This window comes from Marmota marmota, unplaced genomic scaffold, assembly GCF_001458135.2.
Source record: "Marmota marmota marmota unplaced genomic scaffold, marMar, whole genome shotgun sequence".
Classification (NCBI taxonomy): domain Eukaryota; kingdom Metazoa; phylum Chordata; class Mammalia; order Rodentia; family Sciuridae; genus Marmota; species Marmota marmota.
In genome coordinates, this window is record NW_026000250.1 from 1,727,289 (window position 1) to 1,752,836 (window position 25,548).

The 25,548-nt window shown below is 31.8% G+C and overlaps 1 protein-coding gene across 2 annotated transcripts in view; it reads right to left on the minus strand.

Annotated features, from left to right (window-relative positions):
• Positions 1–25,548, minus strand: part of Pcdh11x (protocadherin 11 X-linked) — a 611,215-nt gene that overhangs the window by 271,764 nt on the left and 313,903 nt on the right. The window contains exon 4 of one of the 2 annotated variants that reach the window (XM_015506140.2): positions 17,310–17,339. The exons of the other annotated variant lie outside the window; for it this stretch is intronic. Within the exon in view, the coding sequence (XP_015361626.2) occupies positions 17,310–17,339 (30 nt within the window). The remainder of the gene's footprint in view (positions 1–17,309; positions 17,340–25,548) is intronic. 2 annotated transcript variants of the gene reach the window in all.

The following is a 25,548-nucleotide window of genomic DNA, read 5'->3' on the forward strand; positions in this document are numbered from 1 at the left end:
ATATATATATATATATATATCCCCCTTCTCAGGAGGTTGTTTTCCTATGTAAGAGTTTCATTTGATTATTAAATGAGGAATTTTTTTTTTTTAAATTCACCCTCTATATTCCAAACTTTATAGGATCTCCTGAATTCTTTCAACTAAATACAACCTGTGGTAATCTGACTTATCAGGTTATACATAAAAATTATTTCAATGAAAAGATTGTATAAGTAGAAATAAAATCAGAGTATTGAACAGACAGCATACAGGTAAAATGCCTTAAAGACACGTGGGAAAAATAAGAATTCATACCCCATTTGAATCAAATGTATGATATATGATATGTCAAGATCGTTGTAATGTTTTGAGCAACTAATAAAAAAAAAGAGAAAAAAAATTTACCACATTATCACTGAAAAATAAAAAAAGAACAAAAGTGAGTATATGTAATAATTGGTAAATCTATGTAAAATTTATAATTTTACTAATCATATTGTACCAATGTCCATTTCCTGGCTTTGAAAATAGATTATGCCTATTTTAAATGTTGCCATTGATAAAAGATGGATCAGCATTAAAAAAAAAGACAAGCAAATCCATTAATGATAGTTATAATTTATAAATTCCTGTTGTTTTCACTAAAAATGCACCTGTTGAATATTATGGCAGTTTAAATAACTTTTCCAAAATATTCTTTTCCTGCAGCAGAATATGAGAATTATTTACACATTGATCAAGCAAGATTAGCCACTTCATTAGTTCTAAAATGCAAATGGTTCTTTGCATCCACAATTCAGAAAGACATGAGTAACTCTATGCTTATATGTTTTATAAAGCTAATGTAAATATTATATATAATTTTCAATAGAATATATTTTCCATGTTTTCTTGGAATGTATATGGTCATCTGTTAGTACTTAATCATAGAGGTTACAGTAGCTGTCACGTTAACAAATATTTGAGACAATCAACATATAAAGAGAAAAGGTTTATTTCTTTCATAGTTTCAGAAGTTTCAGCTGTTCCCATTGCTCTTGGGCCTGAGACAAGGTAGCATGACATGTTGGGGAGTATGTGAAGGAAAAAGCCATTCTCCTCATTGCCAGGAATCAAAAGAGAATGAGGAAATAGCTGGGGTCCCACAATCTCCCTTAAGTACATGCCTACCAAGACCTGAAGACCTCCCACTCAGCCCTGCATCTTAAAGGTTTCAGCACCTCCCAATAGTTTCACTCTGCATAACAAGCCTTTGACCCATATGCCTTTGGGAAACAGTTAAGATTCAAACTATAGAAGAGGAATATGTCAAACTACATTTTTTCTACTGAAAGTTAATTTTTTTCAAATAATTTCTATGGTAGATATATATATGTATAAACATAAATAAATTGCATTCATTGGTGTTCATACATTCTGGAATACTAAAAAGCACAAAGCCCCACATCATTTATGTTTGTTCATAAAAAGAGATATACCTTCTCTGTCTCAGGTATAGTTTTTTTTTTTTTTTTTTTCTGAAATTTCAGGTTAAAGAAATTGATTATGTGAGTACCTGGTTAAAATGAACTTGATTGGAAGTTCTAAAAACAATTTAACATTATAACTCCTAAAATGATAAATAATAATCTGTAGCACTGTACTTTACAAATCTAAATCAGTAACTATATTTTCAAAGACATGTCTTCAAGGATGAGTAGTTTTACACAAAATTTTGAAATGATCAGACTCATATGAATATTTGAATAAATTAGATACAACATTGTATGTGCTTGCATATCCCAAATATCTATAAATATCTGACAATCAGAAATGTTCCTAAGCCAAAGCCTAACAATATCAAAAAGGAATGAAACAATGTATTCCTAGAAGATCATAACATGTTTTCACCTAAAAATTCTTCAAGTATATGTGAAATTTTAATTGATATTTGTTTTTCTTGAAAAACATTATCTTCACATTTTTGAATACTTCATAAACTAAAAACCAGCAGTATTTACCATATCCTTTTGACCGCAAATTAATTGGAGGAGAGTAAATTATATTTTCAGATGCCCTTATTTGTGGCATAGTTCTGCTATTATTAAATCAGACTAACTGTATTTTCCATCTAGTTCCAATCACTAATGGACATGCCAGACATATATTTTCTTCTTTATTTTCCTGGTTTTCTTATCCTGTTCAAATGTTTTCACATTCCTTCCTCAATGTCCATTAGAAAAATTCAGCCTGAGTTAATATAACATAGAAAATACTCTACACTACTTGGTGCTTGCTGTTGGTTTACTTCTTTAAGCTTAGTGAAAATAAATATTCTGACCAAAATTATTGAACAGTATCCTCCTGTATTCTATACTCAGGAACAGTTTACATACAGAAGGCAATGTCAGCACAGTGATATATTAGAGGAATCAAGGGGGAGGGGGAACCAATTTGCCAAATAACCCCCATCTCACATCTATCCTCCCATACACAAGTGTTCCATAACAATGATGACCATAGTTAATAGATACAAATTCTTTATTTAAGTCACTAAATATATAAGTGTAGTTTAGACTGAAAAGAGGAAATAATATAAGTATAGTTTAGACTGAAAGAGAAAAAATTAAGCCCAAATATGAGGAATGAAATCATAATGAAGAAAGCTAAGTAGGCAGAATCCCATAACATGCAAAATATATTGTGAGAGAAAGGCTTTCAAAAAGGAGTGGGGGCGATAATCTGGACTATTTCAAATTTTGGAATAAACCAGATTATTATTTATTATAAATTAAGAGACACCTCAAAAAAGCCTCTCTAATACATGATTGGGCGAAATATGCTTCACAATAGATGAACACTACTTAAAGTGAATAGTCTATATTTCAGTTTATAATCTAGTTTTGTAACTACAGTTCTGCCTCTGTTGATGTTTGACACAGCAGAGAGATGAGTCACATCAGATATACAATAGCCTATAATAACTTATGTTCCTTTTTTGTAAGAAGTACTCCATGAAATGCTTTAACACAAGTTAGTGTTTTTTTTTCTTTTCATTTGTAATGAAGGAAAAATTAGAATCAATGTAAAACTATTTTTAGTTTCTCCTTTTTACACTTTTTATCCTTTCCCTCTTTAAGCTTTTGACCTTAATTATACGGGTAAACATGGTAGAGCAAAAGGGTATAGAATTAAGGTATTGATTTTGAAGAAAAGAACTAGGCTTGTAGACATGTAATAAGACCTGTTTGAGGGGCTGAGAGTGGTATATATTTTTCATATTCAAAACTGTATGTTTAGTATTGGGTATCATTTTAAAATTTATTTGTTTTAGTTGACAAATAGTAATCATATATACTTATGGAGTACAATGTGATATTTTGACATATGTATACACTGTAGAAAGATTTAATCAAATTAATTAACATATCCATCCTCTCACCAATTTACCATTTTTGTAGAGTTTGAACATTAAAAAACTATTCTTTTCGCCAGTATTAAATCTATAAGTTATTAACTGTGGTCATTTTGTAGTACAATAGATCACTAAAACTTATTCTTCTAGTCTAAAGGAAGCTTTGTACCTTTTAATCAAAGTCTCTTTTTTCCATCTCTCTACCCACCAGCCTTTCTAATGTGGAATCAAAAAAAGTTATCTCATAGAAACATAACAGTGGTTCCTTCACCTTCTGAATATAACCCTCCTTTCTCTAAGGGTTATTTTTTAAAAGAACATTTTTTTTCTCTCTTCTCCCCCTTCTCCCCATCCCTTACAAGATTAGGAAGACTGTGCTATCATTTCTTCCCCTAGTTAATTGTCCTTAAACATACCCACTACAGGAAGGAGATGCCTGCTGAGGATCTGGGAAGTGAATATCTCCCAAATTAACAAGTGAATCCTAACACCCCATGAGGGCCCCTAGTACCCCTAACAGTGCAGCACACCTGGAATGTAACTCCTCAAGAGTTTCTTTAAAATCCCCTTGACCTTCCTGATGGGGAGAAGTCACAGCCTTTGGGACAGGAGTCCCCAGTGTTTCTTCTTTGCTAGCAAAGCAATAAACCTTCTTTTTCCTTTTCCTCAAAACTGTGTCCTCATTATTAAATTGGCATTTATGTGCACTGGGGACAGGGACTAAGCTTTCAGTTACAGAAACACATAAGACTGGCACTATTTAAAACGAAAAATCATTCTCACAATTAGAGGCAGGTATTTTTTCTTTCTTTTTATTTTTCTTTCTTTCTTTTAAGAAATCTACGTGGAGGTTCGACCACAAATAGTTCATTTAAAATTGTGACAGGGTTTGAAAGTTTATTGAAAAGAAACACACCTTGTCAAAATGATCAGTAGTAAGTTTTAGTTAACTATGTCAAACATCAGAATTAGTTTCTAGAGATATATATAAAATATCATGTATATCACAGTTACATATGTATATTTTCAAGTTGGTAGAGTAATCTTTTTGGCCACTACCTATGTTCCTGGTCATTCTTGTGTTTTATGTGATAACTGGTCTTAGACTAACTTCTGACATTTTATACCAGAATAAAATCATAGTGCTGTTTTATTAAAATTCATTAGAAAAAAAATCCAATTTTTCCATGAATTTTGGATTTTATATAGTAGTTTACCAGAGAAACAACAAAAAAAAATCCAAATTAAAGATAAAAGGAGGGTAATCTGTTATGTTAGTAAGAAGATGCACTCCTTGAAGCATTATGCACTTCAAGGAGAATGCTCAACTCTTAAATCAATGTTTAAAATATATTTGGATAATAATACTTCTACTTCATAAATAATAAAACAAGCTGTTAAAGGGTATCTGATTAATACTTTAGGCCAAGAGGAGTCAAGTGTAATGGGAAGGGTGATGTCATTTGAACAAAATAAAAATGCAATGTCTTATACGACTGACAAACTGAGACTGAAATACAGATGCTCTAAATCATGAGTATAAACAGAAATGCAATATATTTTAAACAAATGTTAGTGAATTCATGGAAACCATCACCTCTAAATAAGCAAGTCCAACTGAGAATATATGTATATGTAAATGGAATTTAGTTTTATTTAAGAATAATGTTCTATAGTAGGTTATAATAGTGAATTAAACTAATTATAGCAGAATTAATTTTTTATTTACATGCTTACTTTACTAGACAATAAGGTCCATGCTGTCACAAAAACCTATCTCATTCCTTCAGATTCTTTTATCAGCAAGCACTGGATCTGACACATAGAAACTATTCCATGTATTTATTAAATAAATAACAACAAATATTCATTAAATATTTACTAAGTTTCAAGTGGTTTGTTAGACGTAGGTTAGAGAAAATTACAAGTCATCTTCAGACATTAATTCTCTATATCCCAACATTAGATGGTAGACTTTACCACATTAATACCTTTATAGCTTAAAAATTAATCCTAGAAACTTATGAGTACTAAAAATAATTCACATAAGCAAGGAAGACTAGATTGACATTGATCCTGAAGGAATAGACTAGGAAAGTAACTAGTATATTTACAATCCTTTAATAAAATGCCACCTGATAATTATTTACCAGAGATTTCCTTGTGAGTTACCTGTGAGTTAAATGGGAGCCATGCCTTACTTTATAATTAAATGTATGATAAGAGAAAATATATGGGAAGTAAATGAATGCAAATAGATACACCAAAGGTAATATAACTAATTTAATGATCATAAGTATGAGATTTTTAAATAAAAATTCTCTTTTATTAATATTCCTATATTTGACCCCCAAACCCCTGCTAAATCTATTAGCAAAACACGTCAGAATAAATGTTAATATTCTATTATAAAAGTGCTTGATAGATAAGAGAGGCCTCTAAGTTACAATTAACAAGGACTCCACTTACATTACATTCTTTTTTTTTTTTTTAGAGAGAAAGAGAGAGAATTTTTTAATATTTTTTTTTTAGTTTTTGGTGGACACAACATCTTTTATTTTATTTTTATGTGGTTCTGAGGATCGAACCCAGCACCCCGCACATGCCAGGTGAGCACGTTACTGCTTGAGCCACATCCGCAGCCCAACATTCTTTTTGTAATATTTATTTTTTAGTTATCATTGGACACATTACCTTTATTTTATTTATTTATTTTTATGTGGTACTAAGGATCAAACTCAGGGCCTTGCATGTGCTAGGTGAATACTCTATAGCTGAGCCACAACCCCAGCACCTACATTGCATTCTTAATCCAAATGTTTTGTAACAGAAACAAATAAACTATTTGTATCAGTAATATATTTCCAAACTTCACCCACCTCTATGGGTCTAATCTATAAACACCATTTCCCTGGACATTTAACATATGCTTGTTCTGGACCTAAAATCATAATACTAGAAGGACATATGTGTAATAAATTGTCTTTACAAGAATGAAGGGTGTTAATTTAGAGGTGAAATGATTGGGTTATGAGAGCCTTAACTTAATCAGTGCATTAATCCAGTGATAGGGCTTAACTATGTGATAACTATAGGCAAGTATTGTGTAGCTAGGAAGTGGGTCACAGGGGGTATGATCTTAGAGTTTATATTTTGTCCCTGAGGAGCAGAGTTCTCTGTCTCTGGTTTGTGGTTGCCATGTTCTGAGCTGCTTCCCTCTTCTACACCTTTCTGCTATGATGTTCTGCCACACCTCCAACCCAGAGCAATGGAGTCAGCCATGCATGGACTGAGACCTCTGAAATGATGATCCTCTAGTAAACTTGTCCTCCTCTAAAATTGTCTTCTCAGCTCCTTTGGTTGCAGCAATGACAAAGCTGACTAAAACAAAGGGCTTTTCACCCTGGAAGAACACATTAAAGATCCTAGTATGTTATTACTATAAAACAAACAAAATTATGAATATGAAAATGCTGTGAGGGTTGGGGTTTGGGGATGCAGCTTAGTGGTAAAGCATTTGACTAGCATGTGTGAGGCCCTAAATTCAATCCACAGCACAAAATAAAAATGCTATGAAAAGCTAGCATCATTGCAAAAGAACATTATGATGTAATTTAGGTCATGCCACACCAAAATAAGACTGTAAAAAATTAAAATATGCAGCTCCAAAATATGCCTTCATGGCAAAGGGATTGTTTCGAGTTATTCTTTTGAGAAACTATAGACACTGGAAAAGCTCTGAGAAGTTAATCTTTTACAAGGGAAATTTAAGTCTATAAAGGAAATTTCCAGTTTTAAAGATGTTTTCCTCTCTGTACGAAGAAGAAAAGGATGACAAAAATCACTAGAGACTCTTAATCAATGGGAAAGCATTGACTTAAATATACATAGTATACCACCATTGTTTGTTTTAAGGTGCTTTTCCTGATCATATGAGAGAGAGAGAGAGAGAGAGAGAGAGAGAGAGAGAGAGAGAGAGAGAAAGAAAGAGAGGGAGGTGGGGATTGAACCCAGGCAACTATAGTGTTTCACTAAGTTGCTGAGGCTGGAAGTGAGTTTGCCACATCCTCTTACTTTGGCTCCCCAGTGGTTGGGATTAGAGAAATGTACCACCATGCCTGACTCTATCTAACCTTAACCATTCCTTTACTTATATCCTTCTTTTTCTGTTTCAGAGAATCATGATATTTAAGCCTGAAATCAAGCCATTTCTTTGAGATCCATGTTAGAGATGGGACATGTCTCTAGGTTATCTCACAAGAAAACAGGAGATAATCATGCTATTGACTCGCTGATTTTCTCTTATTTGTTTGCTTTTTGTTTCAGAGAGTCCCAGGTAATAATTCCTGAAAGGTGGAGGAGAAAGTTATTTTTTTTTCTCCCCACAATGGTATATAATGCAAAAGGTACTGAAAAAGACTCTTCTTAATGGTGGCATAATAAGAGATAATGAAATAACTAAATCCTAGCCATTCTTAGCCCAGCCATATGGTTTCATGGATTAGACATGGTTTGTTTATTTATTATACCAAAGAAGAGGGGTCATCAGATATCCCAATATCTATGACATTAATTTAGTTTAAATTAGAAAACATTATCTAATGTTTAGCCTTTAGGAAGGCTTTCCCGGTTAGTTTCTTATAGAAATCAAAAGATAGGAATTAAGAAGGTGAAACTAAATTGATTTGTTCTCCCCAAATTGGGGGCATTTTACATTTCAAAGGTATCATTAACATAGAAGTGAAAACATCTGTGTCACTGTTTCTGAAACTGGCTGTGACCTAGGCACAACTAGACATATATTCCTTAAATATCAATAATTTTAAGTTTTCTTTCAGTAAAGTCTTCCAGAATCCACATGCAGACAGTTTGGAACCTATTTTTTTTAAGAACAGACATGTAGCTGGGCATGGTGGTGCATGACAGTAATCCCAGAGGCTCAGGAGGTTGAGGCAGGAGGATCGAAAATTCAATGCCAGCCTCAACAATGGCCAGGTGCTAAGCAACTCAGTGAGACCTTGTCTATAAATAAAATACAAAATAAGGCTGGTGATGTACCTCAGAGATTGAGTGCCCCTGAGTTCAATCCCCAGTACCAAAAAGGAAAAGAAAAGTGTGGTCGTTTGCTGAGGATATGGCTGGTTCACAGGTTAAGCACCCATGGGTTCAATCCCTGGTTTAAAAAAAATGCTGTACAGAAAATCATGTTTGCCAGTTTGGGTTGTCAATGACTACTGTGTCACAAGCTGAAAATCCCTAGAAGAGAGCATAAAAACTACCCATAAAAAGAAACATGTGCCCTGGGGCTAGGAATGAACCACAGAAGCACTGGGTTCAATCCCTAGTACCATAAAAGAAAGAAAAGAAAAGGAAAGGAATGGAAAGGAAAGGATCCCATGAAGAGGCATGATGAATATTTTCATGCTTGTGCAAAGGTGCCCCAAAAGTCCTCTTTCTTGCCATCTAATTGACAAGAAAATTTTCCCCTGCACTTTGCTAAAAATTCCCTCTTTACCAACTGATCCAGGATGCACATTTGAGCTACTTTTTAGCTGCTGGACTCCTTGCTGATTGACCATGCAATAAAGCATTTTTATTTTTGCAAAAATCCAGTGCCATAATAATGGCTTCTATGTGCTTCGAAACTGAACCTTTGCTTGATAACATTTCTGTAATGAATATCTAAATTTAGTATAGAATTAATCATTTTAGTCATTTGGTTGATATCAAAGATAAAATTCTAATCAGAGCTCTATACTTTGGAGTATCAATTTCAATTTATTAGTCATTGAGTTAGTTAAAATATTATCACCAAGGATTCTTAATTATGTACTGACTCAAATTCATATGACATAGAAAATAAAGGAATGGAAAAATGCCCACTCTGTGACAATAGAAAGAGCACTTATGCAAAAGTCTAAATTTGTAAGGGCACTCAACAATATTATAAAGCTAAAAACCTGGAAATATCCTGTTTAATACGTAAAGTGCTATGCAGATAAACCTTTAAAATTCTTTTCTCTTTTCTATTGCTTTGAATAAAATATAGTTTCAATGCCTTTTAAAACATTGACTTATTTTACTTAAGGTTTTAAGGCTATTGTTGCCAGTATATTCAGAATAAGGCATAGAACTGTAATGAATATGGATGATTTTGTTTCAGAATGTGCTCAATACAATGCCACAAACAGAATAAGAACATCTGTTTTTCAGAGATATAACGGTTGGATTTTGATGCTGTAAAGTGAGACAATGGTAGGTATGAGAGATTAGTATATTTTGATGTGAGGTTTAGAGATTTCAGTAAGGGATGTGGTGTGATCATGTAGTCCCTACCCCCCTTTTGCCAAAGATCAAAGAGAAACTTTTTGAAACAAATAAAGAATCCCAATTGAACAGATCAACCAATTGGGATGTTATAGAAAAACACTTGAAAATATAATTAGCACATCAGATCATATTAAAAATAACACTCAGCATTTATTTTTTTCCTGGAATACTTTTGTAGACATAAAACAGGATTACAACTATCTGAATTGCATCTAAGGAATTTTTTATCATTTACAATACACATTTCTTTGTTTTACATGAAGCCAGTGGACCCTGAAAGACTTATTTTTAAATACCTATATAATAAACATTGATTTTACATTGGTAGACTATTATACATTTGATGCTGGAAGATCAGAAATCAGTTTCCTTTGGATTAAGCCAGTTCTGTTACACTTATATTAAAATTTGGATATTAAAAATAAAACAAGCATACCAAGTATTGATAGAAATAAAATATGATATTGTATTAGGAATTAAGATACAGAAAAATATGTACTTAATAAATATGACACAATCAAGGTGTGGACATTACAGTCCTGTGTAAAAATGGGCAGAGAGATCACAGAAAGGTTTCTAGAAAGACCAAAAAAGAACCCAAAGTTAAAATGTCAAAAATAATAGAAAGTTCTGGATGGACTCAGCAGAGAAACTTGTGCAAATGATAACGTTTCTCTTTCAATTTGGAGGGAAAGATAATCAATTACAGCAGAGAATGTGTAGTAAGGAAATATAATCTAATGAGGGTGAGAGATGGAGTGACTTTTTATAATATGTCTTTCTTAGAAAATGACATTCATTTCTTTCATTCATTTATTTTTTTAAATATTTATTTTTTAGGTGTAGATGGACACAACATAATACTTTTATTTTTATGTGCTGCTGAGGATCCAACCCCGGCCCCGACCATGCTAGGGGAGCACTTTACCACTGAGCCACAATCCCAGCCCCTATTTTTAAAGGAAAAGGAGCCTGGGAACATAGAAAGAGACTAAAGAACTAAAAGAGTTGATAAGGAATCTATGAGAGATTATAAGGGGCCTCAGAAATATATTGGGGTTACAAAAATGCTTTCTATATTAGGATAGTACAATTTAATGTAAATCTACTGAAAATTCAGGGCTTTGTATTGGGAAAGGAATTAGAAGATGTTTGAAAATGTTTGGACAGTTATTAAAGGCGTGGGATAGAAAAAACTAATAAGAGAGAAATATAGTGATTTCTGAACAGTATCTAGAGTCCCATTGTAGGTTAATGGTATTAATATGTAGTACGCTTATTTTTCAATACAATTTTGTGGATTTTTTCCCCAAATAGGGCTCAGTGGCTTGTGAAGAATACAATCTGTAAAGGCAATCCACATTTATAAATCAGTACTGTGAACAATGTAGGAAGCCAAGGATAATGAAGAAATAGATAATTATAATCAGGAAGGTGTTTTACAAAGTGTGTAAAACGGAGAGTAAATGAATGATTCGAAAATGAAAGCAAAGCTCAAGTTAACTAGACAGTATAACATAAAGCAATAGAGTTGTGATCATAAATAGTGAAGATTCTGTTCACAATCTTGAAACCTGTGTAATCACATGAAAATCAGGCCCAGGGAATGCATATATATACATATAAGAGCTAGAGAATCAATAAAAAAAAGCATGCAAAGATACAGTACAAAATACCTATGATGGTGGCTACCTTAACAGTTAATAACAAGTTATTTACAAGCATGAGTTTTCAATAAGCATGAAATAGGCATGGAAGGGGAATACAGAAGGATCAAAAGTATCCTTTAAATTGCTTGCCACTTTTAGCCACAGACCAAATTTTCAGTCACAGCCCATTGAGATGAATTAAAAATCAATTCTAAAACAAAATAAAAAGCTTTAAAACAGTGTAAAAGGCCTCACAGTGCACCTTGTATACAATGTCCCCAGAAGAGTATATCTAGGGAATGTACACAGGATGTGGGTAAATGGTTTACCTTAGGTGGTAATGCTATATTAGAGCTCTTCATGGAATTTAATTTTTCCACAACACTAGAAACACTACACTAATGTTAATAAAGAAAACTGCTAAAAGAAGCAGAAGAAATTGCATTCATAATTGCTGTAGATTTGGCCTCATACATTTGCTACATTATAATGCTACAAAAAGTAACATGAAAATAATTTTTCATTAAGGGCCAAGACATGTGGATATACCTATTTAGTAGCATACCAAAACAGTTAGATTCATTTAGAAATAATTTTTATAAAAAAATCTCAATGTGCCATTCCATACTCAAATTCCTAAATTATGCTTTCAAAAGATTTTTTAAAGAAAGATCTTCCAAACATTTCTGGACTGTTGAACAGAATAGAAGTTGAAGAAGTATTTTAGAGACACAAGCAATATAAGTATTATAATACATGTTCCCTCTAAAATTCTCATTGCCCAGCTGTCTTGTCTTCATGTAACCTTTGAGCAAATGACTGCACAAATGACAGAGATCTGGAAGAAGATAGTCATATGACAGAGAATAGCTTTTACTTGAAATAGGACTATAGCTACTGTTATCCATTATGTTAGTTAGAAATAAGCCACTTTATAAATTCACCTCAGGCAGATACAAAGAAATGAGAAACATTCTCCTTTGAGAATCTCAGTTAGTTCTGTTTCTGCCATCTTTAGTTTAGCACTTTGGTGAACACACTCTTTAACAAGCGTAGCTATTTGTGCAAACCCTGAGGGCAATTTAAACTCAGACATAGTCAAAGAGGGGAGGGATCTTTAAGAAAAATGTCTATATGGAAATTTTCAGGTAAATGCTAAGTAAAAGAAGGTTAGTAGATTAAACCTACAAAGTTTGTGTTTATATAAGGAATTTTTGTCACTATTAACTAGATTCAAAAAATTGTACTTCTTTTAGTTGAACATAAATATTTCTTACAATATTAAGGGTAGCTGTGTGTTGAAATACATTTTCCTTCTAATTAGCTATTAGCCAGCTGAATATAAACCAGATAAAGAAAGAACAAACAGTAGAGAGTGGCATTTGCTTTTATTCTAGCATTTAAATGTGCCATTAGGTTCTTGGTGAAATATCTTTTTAAGAGGAGGTAGAAAAATGTGTCTATTTCTGCAACCTAAGCCTCTGATTCAGATTCTAAGAATATGTCCTGTTTGGTAAGGCCTCTGAAGTCATTTAAATTTAAATCCAGAGAAGTCATTGAGAAATTCTCTTGTCCTTTGAAGTTTTAGGATCTAAAAGATAATAAAGTACTCATCTAGATACTATATTCTTAGCTAAGATAATGTGTTGCCTTACATTTTTACAAATTTAGGATCTGAAGGAAACTGAATATAAAAGTCATATTTAAGAATTCATTTAAAAAAACTAAATAGGTGAAGTTCAGGGGTTCAAGAGATTAATTCAACTTTTTATGGAAACATTTGCAATAAATCCAAAGTTAATGAACATTCTGACACTTAATATATTTAAGGTTTATAGCTTCTTGAATTTAATATCCAAAATACCCTTCAAAAGGTATACATAAATGCAATGAACCAAAAATAAAGGGCATCAGAGGACAGACCTAATCTCCATGGTATGTGTTAGCCACATTATATCAGGTTGGGAATAGAAAGTGTATAGATTAGTAGAAACAGCGTGATGATGTATCTGTGGCAGGATTTAGTTGACAGAAAAATGGTTTTTAAATAATTTCTCTTTCAGAAACCTCTTTATCAACTTATAACATTAAATATATTAAATGTTATTACAAAAGTATAATAAAATTTACAGGTATTTGAGATAAATGAGTATTTGCTCTATAATCTCAAGTTTTTGTCTTTTCCTTTCCAAAACAAGGATTTTAGAGACAGACTGGCTGGGTTCAAAATCTGATTCTTCTACTCATAATTCCACAACTTTAAGTTAATCACTTAAGCTCTCTGTACCTTCTTTACCTCATCTGTAAAGAGTTTATAGAGTTATTATGATGATTAATATGCATACATTTATTATTTACATATTTAATATTCACTATTAAATATTTATTATTATGCACATATTTATAGGCATGTAAACATAACTGTAAATGTCTTCACCAATATACATACACCTATATTTCTGTATAACTGTAGAACATATATATGTATATACATATATATAGGTTCACATATGCATACACATATAGTGTGTGGAATTGAGAAAAGAATAAGTAATTTATTTTTATTTTCATCATTCTTACTTTGTTACAGAAAGCTAATGCATGGAAGGAAGGGGAAATAGGATTAGGAAAAACAGTGTAATGAATCTGAAATAACTTTTTTATGTACGTATATGAATACACCATAGTGAATTGCCACATCATGTACAACCACAAGACTGGGATCCTAATTAGAATAAGATATACCCCATGTTTGTGTGTATATGTCAAAATAGACTCTACTATCATGCATACCCAAATGAAAATTTTTTAAGGATAAATATAGAAAAATAAAGCTAATGAGAAAAAAAAAAAGATCAGATGTTCAAAGTTGCCAAATTTTAACCCTTCTTTTTGGCTTGATCAAACTTTAGTCCCATTTCTTTCATTCCTGAAGTTGGCTTGACCCCAAACCTGAACAAACTATGAAAAAGTAAAATGTGTCCCTATCGTCTGTCAGCTTCTCTTAGGACCACAGCAAAACCCTTTTCCTATTGGACCACAATAAATATTTCTCTTGCTTGTCCAGGTTCTTCTTAAGAGTCTGTTTATCTTTGTTCTCCCCTGCTGAACTTATGAAAGAAAAACCTTGCCTATTGGATGTTGTGACCTTATAGAGTTCCACAATTGGAGCCTTCTCCCCTACTACAATAATCTTTCTTCTGAATAAAGTCTTCCTATATGTAAGTTCAGGTTTGTTTTTATTTGAAAAACAAAAATCATCCCCAAAAACATTGCTTTCTATTGGTTTTCATATTATGATTATATTGATGTTTTACTTTTACTTTTACACTTTTACTAAAGTGTTTTATATTGAAATATCGTGACCTATAGGTTTTCTGAGTTGGAACATGGATGGGTTCATTCCAGAGTGCTATATACAGAGTCTAACTTCTTAATAAAATATTTTCCTAAATATAGACTCACTACTTTAGATAAAATTTTCCAATATTTGTGTTCTTGACAATTATTTTAAATAATTGATCAATTGATTCATATTCAAATTTACCAGAATTATTGAGAATTTTAGAACACTGTTATGGTTTGGGTCTCGAATGTCTCCCAAAAGATCATATGTTATATAATGCACCAATGTTCCAAAGTTGAATCGTAAGGGCTCTGACAGCATTAGAGGATTAATCTCTCTCATGAATTAATAATTTGAATGGGCTACTTAGAGGTGATGAAAACTGTAGACAGGTGGAGCATGGGTGGAGGTAATAGTTCACTGTGGAAATGTCTTGGGGACTATATATGTCCCTTTCTCTGCTTCCCAGCTACCATGAGTTGAGCAACTTTTATCTACCACACAGTTCTGTCATAATGTTCTGCCTTAGAACCAGCCAACCATGGACTGAATTCTCTGAAACTGAGAACCAAAATAAATCTTTCATCTTCTAAGTTGTTCTTGTCAGATGTTTTTTCACAGCAATGCAAAGATGACATAAACACCTAAAATCAGTAAAGCCTCTCTCTCTCCTTATGTCACAGTGTGTGCATGTATATTAATATATATTTAAATATGTATACATATGTATGTATGTATATAATTCTACAGTACACAGTAGCAGCCAGTGACATTTTATTACTGCTGATTTCCTGCTTTGAATTGGAGAACTGTTCTTTGAACTTTTGCCTTCTGGGTGGAGCTGACTTTCAAAACCTCATCATTCCCAGGTCACAGTGTTACTCAAGATAATTTAGAGAGGTATTTGAAAACTCTCAGAAAAGCATATTGATTTTAAAATATAATGCTGTTATTTTAGTTTATTTCTCAAACATTAATTCAAATTCATTTTGACATTCTAGTCAAATTCCTTTCTAAGGTAGTCCTCACATTTAATAAAGACACATAAGGGTAACAGATTCCTTTATGATATAACGTAGATCACCCTCTGGGAAGTTCTTTTTCAAATGTCAAATTTGGCCTATCAAACCAGAACAGGATAATTCATCTTAAAGAACTGAGCAACAGTAATGGCAATATTTTGATGAGTAATATGAGTAGTTTCTTAAGGCTTAATGAATTGAATTTCCAAAATATCTTCCATCAAAAGTTTAAGGGAAACTCAGTTCTTTCAACCTCAAAATATGGTTTATTTAAAAAGGCATAAATGTTGGGAAAAACATGTCATGAAATATTGAAAATCTCTTTTAGAGGTGGTACAGTTTAACTTGGGAGGTAACAAACATTTAATAATAAATGTGAAATAGATTATTTTTACCAATATAAAATTATTTTTGTTCTAGAAAACAGTGTTCACACCATTTGACCCAGCTATCTCTCTCCTCAGTCTATACCCAAAGGACTTAAAAACAGCATACTATAGGGACACAGCCACATCAATGTTTATAGCAGCACAATTCACAATAGCTAAACTGTGGAACCAACCAAGATGCCCTTCAGTGGATGAATAGATAAAGAAAATGTGGCATAATACACAATGGAATATAACTCAGCAATAAAAGAGAATAAAATCATGGCATTTGCAGGTAAATGGATGCCATTGGAGAAGATAATGCTAAGTGAAGTTAGCCAGTCTCCAAAACACAAATGCCAAATGTTTTCTCTGTATAAAGAGGCTCATTCATGGTGGAGTAGGGAGGGAGAGCATGGAAGGAATAGAGGAACTCTAAATAGGGCTGAGGGGTGGGAGGGGAAGGGAAGGGGGTATGGGGTTAGAAATGATGGTAGAATGTGATGGACATTATTATTCAAAGTACATGTATAAAGACAAAAATTGGTGTGAATATACTTTGTATACAACCAGAGATATGAAAAACTGTGCTCTATTTGTATAATAAGAATTGTAATGCATTCTACTGTCATGTATAAATTAAAAAATAATCAGAAAAAGAAAACAGTGCTCACATATATTTGAGCAGAATGTATTTTTTTCACATTGAAAGATGATTTTCTAAAGCCCCATTTCTCAAAGAATATAATTTTGCTGATTAACCATGTCTCTTTTACTTCTAGCATTTTTCCCTCTGATCCTAACATATACTCATGGTTTATATTCACTAACTTTTTGCTATCACTGCTAAAATGTGTATTGTCACTAAAATGCTTCTTTTTAATTGCTAAAATTCATCACAAAATAACTATATTACTGGAACATTCACAAAATGATACTGTTATAGTATGTTGTTTTGGCACAGTGGGAAAAGAAAGTATTGGTGAAAAATAAAATAAAATAAGACTTGAAAATTGCTTCCAGGACTGTGTAAGTGATACAAAATATGGAGACAGCTCGGCTTGAATCTCTTTTAAGGCAGAACTATATAACATATGTCATCTTAAATACTTACAATTTTAACTCCATGGAGTAACTACTGTAACTTCAGGAGTTTAAGGGAAAAAATGGTACAACATATTTTGAAATCAATTTTTTTTTTTTAATTTACAATCTTACCTTTCCTGCCTTTTTCCCCTCGGATTTCCGCTGATTTGGGATAAAATGGAGGCAAGGGAAGCAAAACAAAACAAAACAAAACAAAAACAAAAATAAAAATTAGCTACAATTTGGTTACTGCAAATGCATATTCTTTAAAAAGCATGTCAATATTCCCAGTGCAATACTATGCTTTTTTTCCCCCTAAATGCTTTCATCTTCTAGATTCTTCAGTGGTTTCAGTGAAGTGGTATAAGAACATTGTCAATTTCATGTAAAACTATGAAGTGACATATAAAATCTTCAATTGACATCAAAAAATTAAGTTATATGCTTAGGCAACATAGGCATTAATCAAGAAAAGGCATCCTTTCAATTGGATATTTTCTTATGATATCACTTATTTCTTATCTATTTTAAATGAAGGGGCCTTTATTTCAAGCATGAATGTATTTCTTAAAACAAAAACTAGCCAACTTGGAAATTCATGAATTGGAAGCAAACATTAGAAATATCTATACTATATCAGGATACTATCTCTAAATGTTCTATCAGTTTTATTGGATCTTAGTTCCATTCTGTTTAACTAAATCCTTTCTACTATTTCTAAATGTTCTATCAATTTTATTGGTTTTTAGTTCTATTCTGTTTAACTAAATCCATTCTAAATCTATCATGATAAAGTAGCAAGTTACTTCAATTTTTAAGATTCAAGAAACATTTGGGTCATTTGTCCTTACAGATTCACTCTCCTTTGTAGATATTCACAAAAGTCCTCCTGCTCATTTTTTTCCTTTCTACAGAAAGGCAAAAGTTCTTTAGAGGGTATTGTTGAGTACAAAGAATCAGAAAATTGAGATGAGGGTAGTATTCATTCTGAAATAAGGGTAAATAAAAAGGGAAACATAGCCAACATCATATGAGGATAAATGCTCTGTATTTTTATCTAATTATTTTATCAGATATTACCTGGCCAAGAGTCTATATATTTTTCTCTCATTTTAATATAATTGAGTTAAACAATTAAAATTGCAATGAGTATCCAAAATCATCCTAAAAATAAAATTGTACTTTTTGTTCTTTTACATTGTGTATTTAATTTAAGCATAAGATATCAATAATGTCCATCTACATCCATCAAATCCAATCAGCAATGGATCAAAGTTAGAACTTGATTTATCTGTGAAGCCATAGCCTGAGGATAATACCTTGAGTATTCTCTTCCAATAAAGTGTTCTTACATTTCAGTATCTTTAACCAACCAGTATTTAAAGCTCTCTTTATTATGAATGAGAATGTTTTAATAACAGATTCAAATTTTTAATTTTCCAAATGAAAAAAATCTCACAGACCAAAAATCCCTAAAACTTCAACCAATATCTAAAAATACAACATTGAAAATACCATTACCTATTCTGTAAAATCATAATGGATCATTTTGTATTTGTTCCAGTAGAAATTACTTTCAAGAACATAATACATGTTAGCTATTAGATGTTTTACCATTTATCACTGAGCAATCCAAAAGCATTCAGATATTTAGTGAGCCAAGTAAAGGTATAAAAATGTTAATCATCTCTATCTTGGTAAAGCATTTAGTGAACTATTAAAAATTGAATGACAACCAATACTTAAGGCCAGTTAAACATTTGGAGGTTACAATGCCACATCTACTAAATTTCTTAATTGAGAGTTCTAACTGAATATAACTGATAAAAAAGAGACATGAAATATAGTATGTAAGGGAAGTTACAAAGTTTGTTAATGTCAAGAGTATAACCCAATGAAAGGAATATCCTAAATTTTCAGTAATTTCTCTATTAAATTGCATAGTATTAGGCAATATAGTAGAAAATTATGTCAGGTAAGTCACCACAGTGAAATATTATTCATGTATGCTTTGATGCAGCAGTTCTGTTAACACACTTAAAAAAAAATCAAAACCAAGTAATTTTGGTATTCCTCAATATCTATGTACTTTTGTGATCAGTGGGAACTAGACATATTATATTTGTCTGTTTGGGTATGTGTATTCAAACCACAAGCACAAAGGGTGAGGTCAATAAAAGATAAAATCTATAACCCAAAATAGTATTGCTATTGTGTAGTCTCTGAATACTCTTTTTTCCCATCCCCAGGTTTATAACTTCTCTTTTTTCTTTACCTATCTGTATAAAGTACAAGCTATTATCTACATTCTGGCTTCAAGTAGGACATTTTTGTGCATTGCTTCTGCTTACAGTGTGATGGTAATCTGAACATAAGAATTAGAAGATTAATGATAGACGAAAGAGAGAAAGTTGGAATTGGAAGTCAAGGAAGCTATACCTATACACACAATTACCAGAAAGGGAAAGAAACCTACTAGAGAACCTATCTTGAATCACTTTCTGCAGATTAGAAACAAAGTAGAAGAGGGCACAGAAGAAACAATGTATTTGATGAGTGCTGATTTACTTTAAAAGATGACTTCCATCTCACCCAATAAAGCACCAATCATCATTAAATATTTGACCAATGGGTCATGTACATTATCAACTTGAGATATCCTTTAATGATTAATATTTAACAACAAACACCAGAATGTCATTGACCGTCTTCTGTAGGACCCACAGTACTGATGATGGTAACTCTTCTGAACGTCATGATCAAAATGAAAATGTTTATCACTGTGAACACATAGTAGATCCTTAATATTTGTCTAATGGATACATGAAACTGGGTAAGAAACTTTGTGTGTGTGTGTGTGTGTGTGTGTACTATGAAAAAGTAGCAGCTTGTAAAGTGTGTGATACCATCCATTGTGGAACACCTTTCTCCAGTATGCACTTAAAAATAAAGTACATAGATGCTGCAACTGAGAAAAATGTCACAATTTTAACCTCAATTTGTATTTGGTTTAAATCCATATAACTACTATGTTCAAGTTCATTTGTTTTGGTAGAAGGACACATGTGGCATGATATTTCAGAGATTTATTCAGTTATCTCCTCAGAGTGTTGGTGGCTTTAAAGAAAAGCCACTAGTAAATCTAATAACAAACAAGCCTAAATTTCTTTCTCAGAATGTTTCATTATTATGTCTTTCCTTTCTAAAATGTAAATTGCCACTTCAGAAGAATAAACTTATCAAAATGTATCTAGACATTACTACTGCCTTATTCTGCTTTTCCTAAATTTAAGATTGGCATAAAGATTGTATAGGTAGTGTCTACAAAACAGTAAAGAGTATGGAACATTTGAAATAAGATTCAGGTTTGGGCTGGGGATGTGGCTCAAGCAGTAGCGTGCTCGCCTGGCATGCATGTGGCCTGGGTTCGATCCTCAGCACCACATACAAAGATGCTGTGTCCGCAGAAAAACTAAAAAACAAATAATTATTAAAATTCTCTCTCTCTCTAAGACTCTCTCTATCTAAAAAATAAAAAAAATTCATGTTTCAGTTCTGGTTCAACAAGTAGCTATATATTCTTATATAAGCAAACTTTGGAAGAATATATATTTACCTCAAACATCAAAGCTATGACTTAACTACATTTTTGGTGCTATTGGTAGTGACAATGATTATATCAATTATAGGAGCACTAAAAGTATAACCACCATTGTAACTGTTATTATTATATTTCATTTATTGTGTGAGAGGAATTCCAGTAAATTCTTTCCTATATCATCTCATTTACTTCTTATAGTGACCCTATGATTGTGGGCATATCATTCTCATATTACATACTAGAAAGATGTATATCAAAGAAGTTAAGAAACCTACTTAGATCCTCTATTTGTGAGGGACAAAGCTGAGGTTTGAAACCAAGTCTACTGGATTCTTAATATTCTAGAATGTAAGGTGCATGGCAACTGGGACTTTTATCATTTTGGATTTAGAATACTGCTATATTCTCAAAGCCTAAAAACATGCCTGGCACAATGGAGACCTACAATGAATATTTGCAGAATATTTAAAGAACAAAATATACTCTTTTATCCTCTATATTTGTGATTATACATAATTATAGCCAGGATATAATAATTATGAATATTAGTTAAAATAATAAATTTGCAAGCCATACTGTTTGGTTTCAACTGCTGGCTGTATACCTTATTATCTGTTACCTAATAAATGTTTCTTTTTGTCCTTTTGTCTTAGTGCCATCATTTGTAGAATGGAAAATTAGGATTTCCTAATTCACAGTATGTTTAAGGAGGATAAACTGGGTAAATTTAGTACTTCAAAGAGTAGCTGCTACTTGTTTGAGCTATCTACTATTAGTGATAATTTATTTTATCCTCTTCAATGATACATAATTTCAATGTCATACAATCCTACCATTTAAACTGTGAAGTCAACATTTTTAGTATACTCAGAACTCTGTAACCATCACTGCAGTAAATTTTAGAATATTCTCATTACTCAGAGATTCTCATTACTATCATCCCCTTATGTTCCTAGCCATGCTCTCAGATATAAGTAACTATTAACATATTTTCTGTCTCTATAAATGTCCCTCTTATAGAAAAATAAGTAGAGTCATGATCTTTTTTATTGAATTCTTTCACTTTGCATAATGATTTCAAGGTTCATTTATGTTGTAGCATATTTCAGTAATTTGTACTTTTTATGGTTAAATAATACTTAGTTGCAAATATTACCATTTTGTTTAAACATTTATTCATTGGTGGATGTTTGGATCATACATTTGGGCTATTATTAATGATACTGCTATAAACATTCATGTGTAAGTTTATATATTAATGTCTGTTTTTATTTGCTGTAAGTGTATTTCTTGGTGTGAAATTAATAAGTCAAACAGTAATCCTATAACCATCTGAGGAACTTCTAGATAGTTTTCCAAAGCAACTGAACCATTTTATATTCCTTCCAGTAGCATAAGAGGGTTCTAATTTCTCCACATCCTCACCAACAAGATAATTTATTTATTTATTTTTTAAACATTTTTTAGTTGTAGATGTACAAAATATCTTTATTTTTATTTATTTTTTATATGGTGCTGAGGATCAAACCCATGGCCTCACATGTGCAAGGTAAGTGCTCTACCCCTGAGCTACAACCCCAGCCCAAGATAATTGATTTTGAACTCTTTAACTTAACAAAGAATTTTTCTATCCAAATATTTTTAAACACTATAGGCTGATATTCAAAATTCATTTAGTTATATTCATATATTTATGTAATATGGCTATTCTACTATCTGATTTAAATGAACTATTCCAGGATGCTAAGGTACCAGTCAAGAAATTGCTAAACTTATCTTTTCAGAGGATTGAAAAGTTGCCTAATTCTTGATATTAATCCCCCATCAATTAAATATGTATTTCAAATAATAAAATTTTCTCAATTAAAGCAAAATGCACTTTTTAAAATAGCTATCAAAGTACTAAAATCCAAACTACAACTTATCACTGTTAAAATTGGAAGGAAAGGAACGTCGAAAGAAGAGATAGGAGATAATGCGACAAAGATATTGCAGTTGTTGGGCAAAGAGTGAAGAATGAAGAACACTCGATTAAAAGTATTTGAAATGGTGTTTCATGGACTCTCCATCTTTGAATTGGAATTTGACTTTAATTTCCCTTTCATTATATTCTTATAAGAATAAAATGAATTATCAGACTAGAATAAAATGAAAGGGAAATTAAAGTCATGCTTTTTTCAAGCTGGATACTGGATTCAATCTAACAAAACTGTGCAAAATCAAAATATTTTCAAAATGACCTAGGAGCAGAGTATTATGGATGACAATAAACTTCTATCTTCTTACCAGGAGTCACAGATGAGTTAGAATACAATTGCACCATTTTATCACATAATCCTTTTGATTTATTCAAAACCCCACTCTTGCTCTAGAATATCTTTATACCATGACAGTAACAAAAAGCAATGTGACATACTTATCTGCTTTCTGAAAATATTATGTCAATAGAAACAATGTTTCATTTTTAATTATTTGAATTTTACATAAAGATAACTCTGCTACCAAAGATGTATGCAATTGTCTCCCATATCACTTTAAATTACAGATCATTTTAACATGTCATTCTTGCAAATGTGAAAAATCTGAGTATGTTCTATTGTGTCTATTAAAGCTTGTAGATGTTTACAAAATGAACATCAAAGCAATAAAGGGATTATGAGTATAAACGACAGAATACAAATTATCATTCTTATTTACTACAACGAATGCATTCCTTTTAAGTGCAACAGCTACTGGATTGGTTAGTTACGTAAATTCCCAGTTTTCATACTAGATGAAAGCATGATAAAGAAATAAAAATTAAAAATCCAACTATCACACTTCAGGATAGACAGGGTATTTTAAAATACTACTACTAGCTTACTAGCACAGGTTTCAAGTGGAAGCTAAACTCTAATATAGTCAATCTATGTAACTACTAGTTAAGTTTATAACTTTCTGATAGTGTCTTGAACCTAAATTATAATTACATTTCTTTTAATCTATCTCTAAAGTTTGAGTTTCAATTAGTATGTCCTAACTTTAAATTAGAATTTATAATTATAAAATGCTCAATACCAGTATTTTAGGGTTGTCTGTTGATTATTTGTTATGTCAGAAAAACTTTATCCTCTGGAATTGTCATATAGTTTCCTTGAGTTCTTGGCTCTGATATATTCTGCCAGTTCTAACCCCAATAGCAATTCCATGCTGAACTTCTTTTAGTGTATTTCTGTGGAATTTTCAGCCTATTTCAAATTATAAAAGGAAACTGACAGGATAAATCTGTTTCACATTATGTGTTTTTGTTCTTGTTGTTTGTTTTGCTTTGCTTTTGTCTTCCTTTCTTTTTTGCAGTGATGGTGATCAAACCCAAACATTCATTCATACTAGGCAAGCACTCCACCACTGCCTTACATCACTGGTCTATTCATTTCTCTAGCTGATTTTTTAATTTTTTTTTTAATATTTGTGAGGTTTCAAGTGCGTCTCAACTCTCCAAAGTGAAGCTGACTAGCTGTAGTGGATGGAATAGTGTTCTCCAAAAATTCATGTTCACTTCAACCTTGAAGTTTGACCTCATTTGAAAATAGAAACTTTATATACAATAACTAAGAATCCAGATTTTAATTAGTCTTGGATTTAGGGGGAACTCATATCCGATTACTGATTACCTTGTAAAAGATGAAACACAAATTCTCAAAGAGAAAAAGTCCAGGTGAAGATGAAAGAAGAATTTGAAATGATGAAGCTATAAGCCAAGGAATGTCAAGGACTGCAGGTGTAACCAGAAGTGGAAAGGATTCCTCCCACAATTTTTCAGAGAGAACCTGGCCCTGAGAATACCGTGACTTCAAATCTTTAGCTTGTAGGACTATCAAAGAATAAAATTTATGTTATTTTAAGCCATATAACTTTGTGATAATTTGTTCTGGGATACCTAGGGCTAATATAAACATCCCAAATAATATGTTTTCATTTCAGGTAAAGAACTAGCTGGCTAGGTCAAAATATGGGTTGTTCTATCAGGTAATGAATTTATCAAACCAAAATGCTTTGAAAGACTTTTGAGCACAAATCATTGTTTTCTAGGTATTATGCACGTTTCTGGATGACTGGGATGGATAAGTAAGTATGGTACATGGAAAAAGCATCAGTTTTTGAATAACTAGATATAGGTTATAGTCCTTGATCACTCATTCATTTATGAAATATTTAGGAAGAGCCTATTTGGGAGTATGTGTAAATTTTTTTCATAAAAAAATGAGTGGGATAAGTTTCTAAAGGAACTCATAGTTTAACAAGGAATGCAGACACAGAAACAAATAATTATAATCTAACATTTTAGGTTTTATAATGAGCAGATAAAGTGCTTTCACACAGAAAAAGAATAGAGTTGCATAACACTGACTTCTATGAATCTCAGTTTATTAATCTATAAAATGAGGACAAAGATAACAATCCATGTCTTTCCTATTGTTAGAGGTTATTTTGGAAGTTAAATAAAATCCTTTCTTCCTGTCCCTCTGTTCTTCTTAACTCTCCCTACAAAACAAATTTTGGCATCTAATATTTTTAAATGTCTTCTGAATTTAGTATTTTATATACATTGTCTCAATTAATCTTTAAATATTTAATTATGGTAAAAATATTAACCTACATTAACATTTTTGGAAACTGAGGAACTGAGATTTCTTCTATTTTCAAAAACCAGGGTATAAATAGTATATATATAAATAGTATATATATATATATATATATATATATATATATATATATATATATATATAT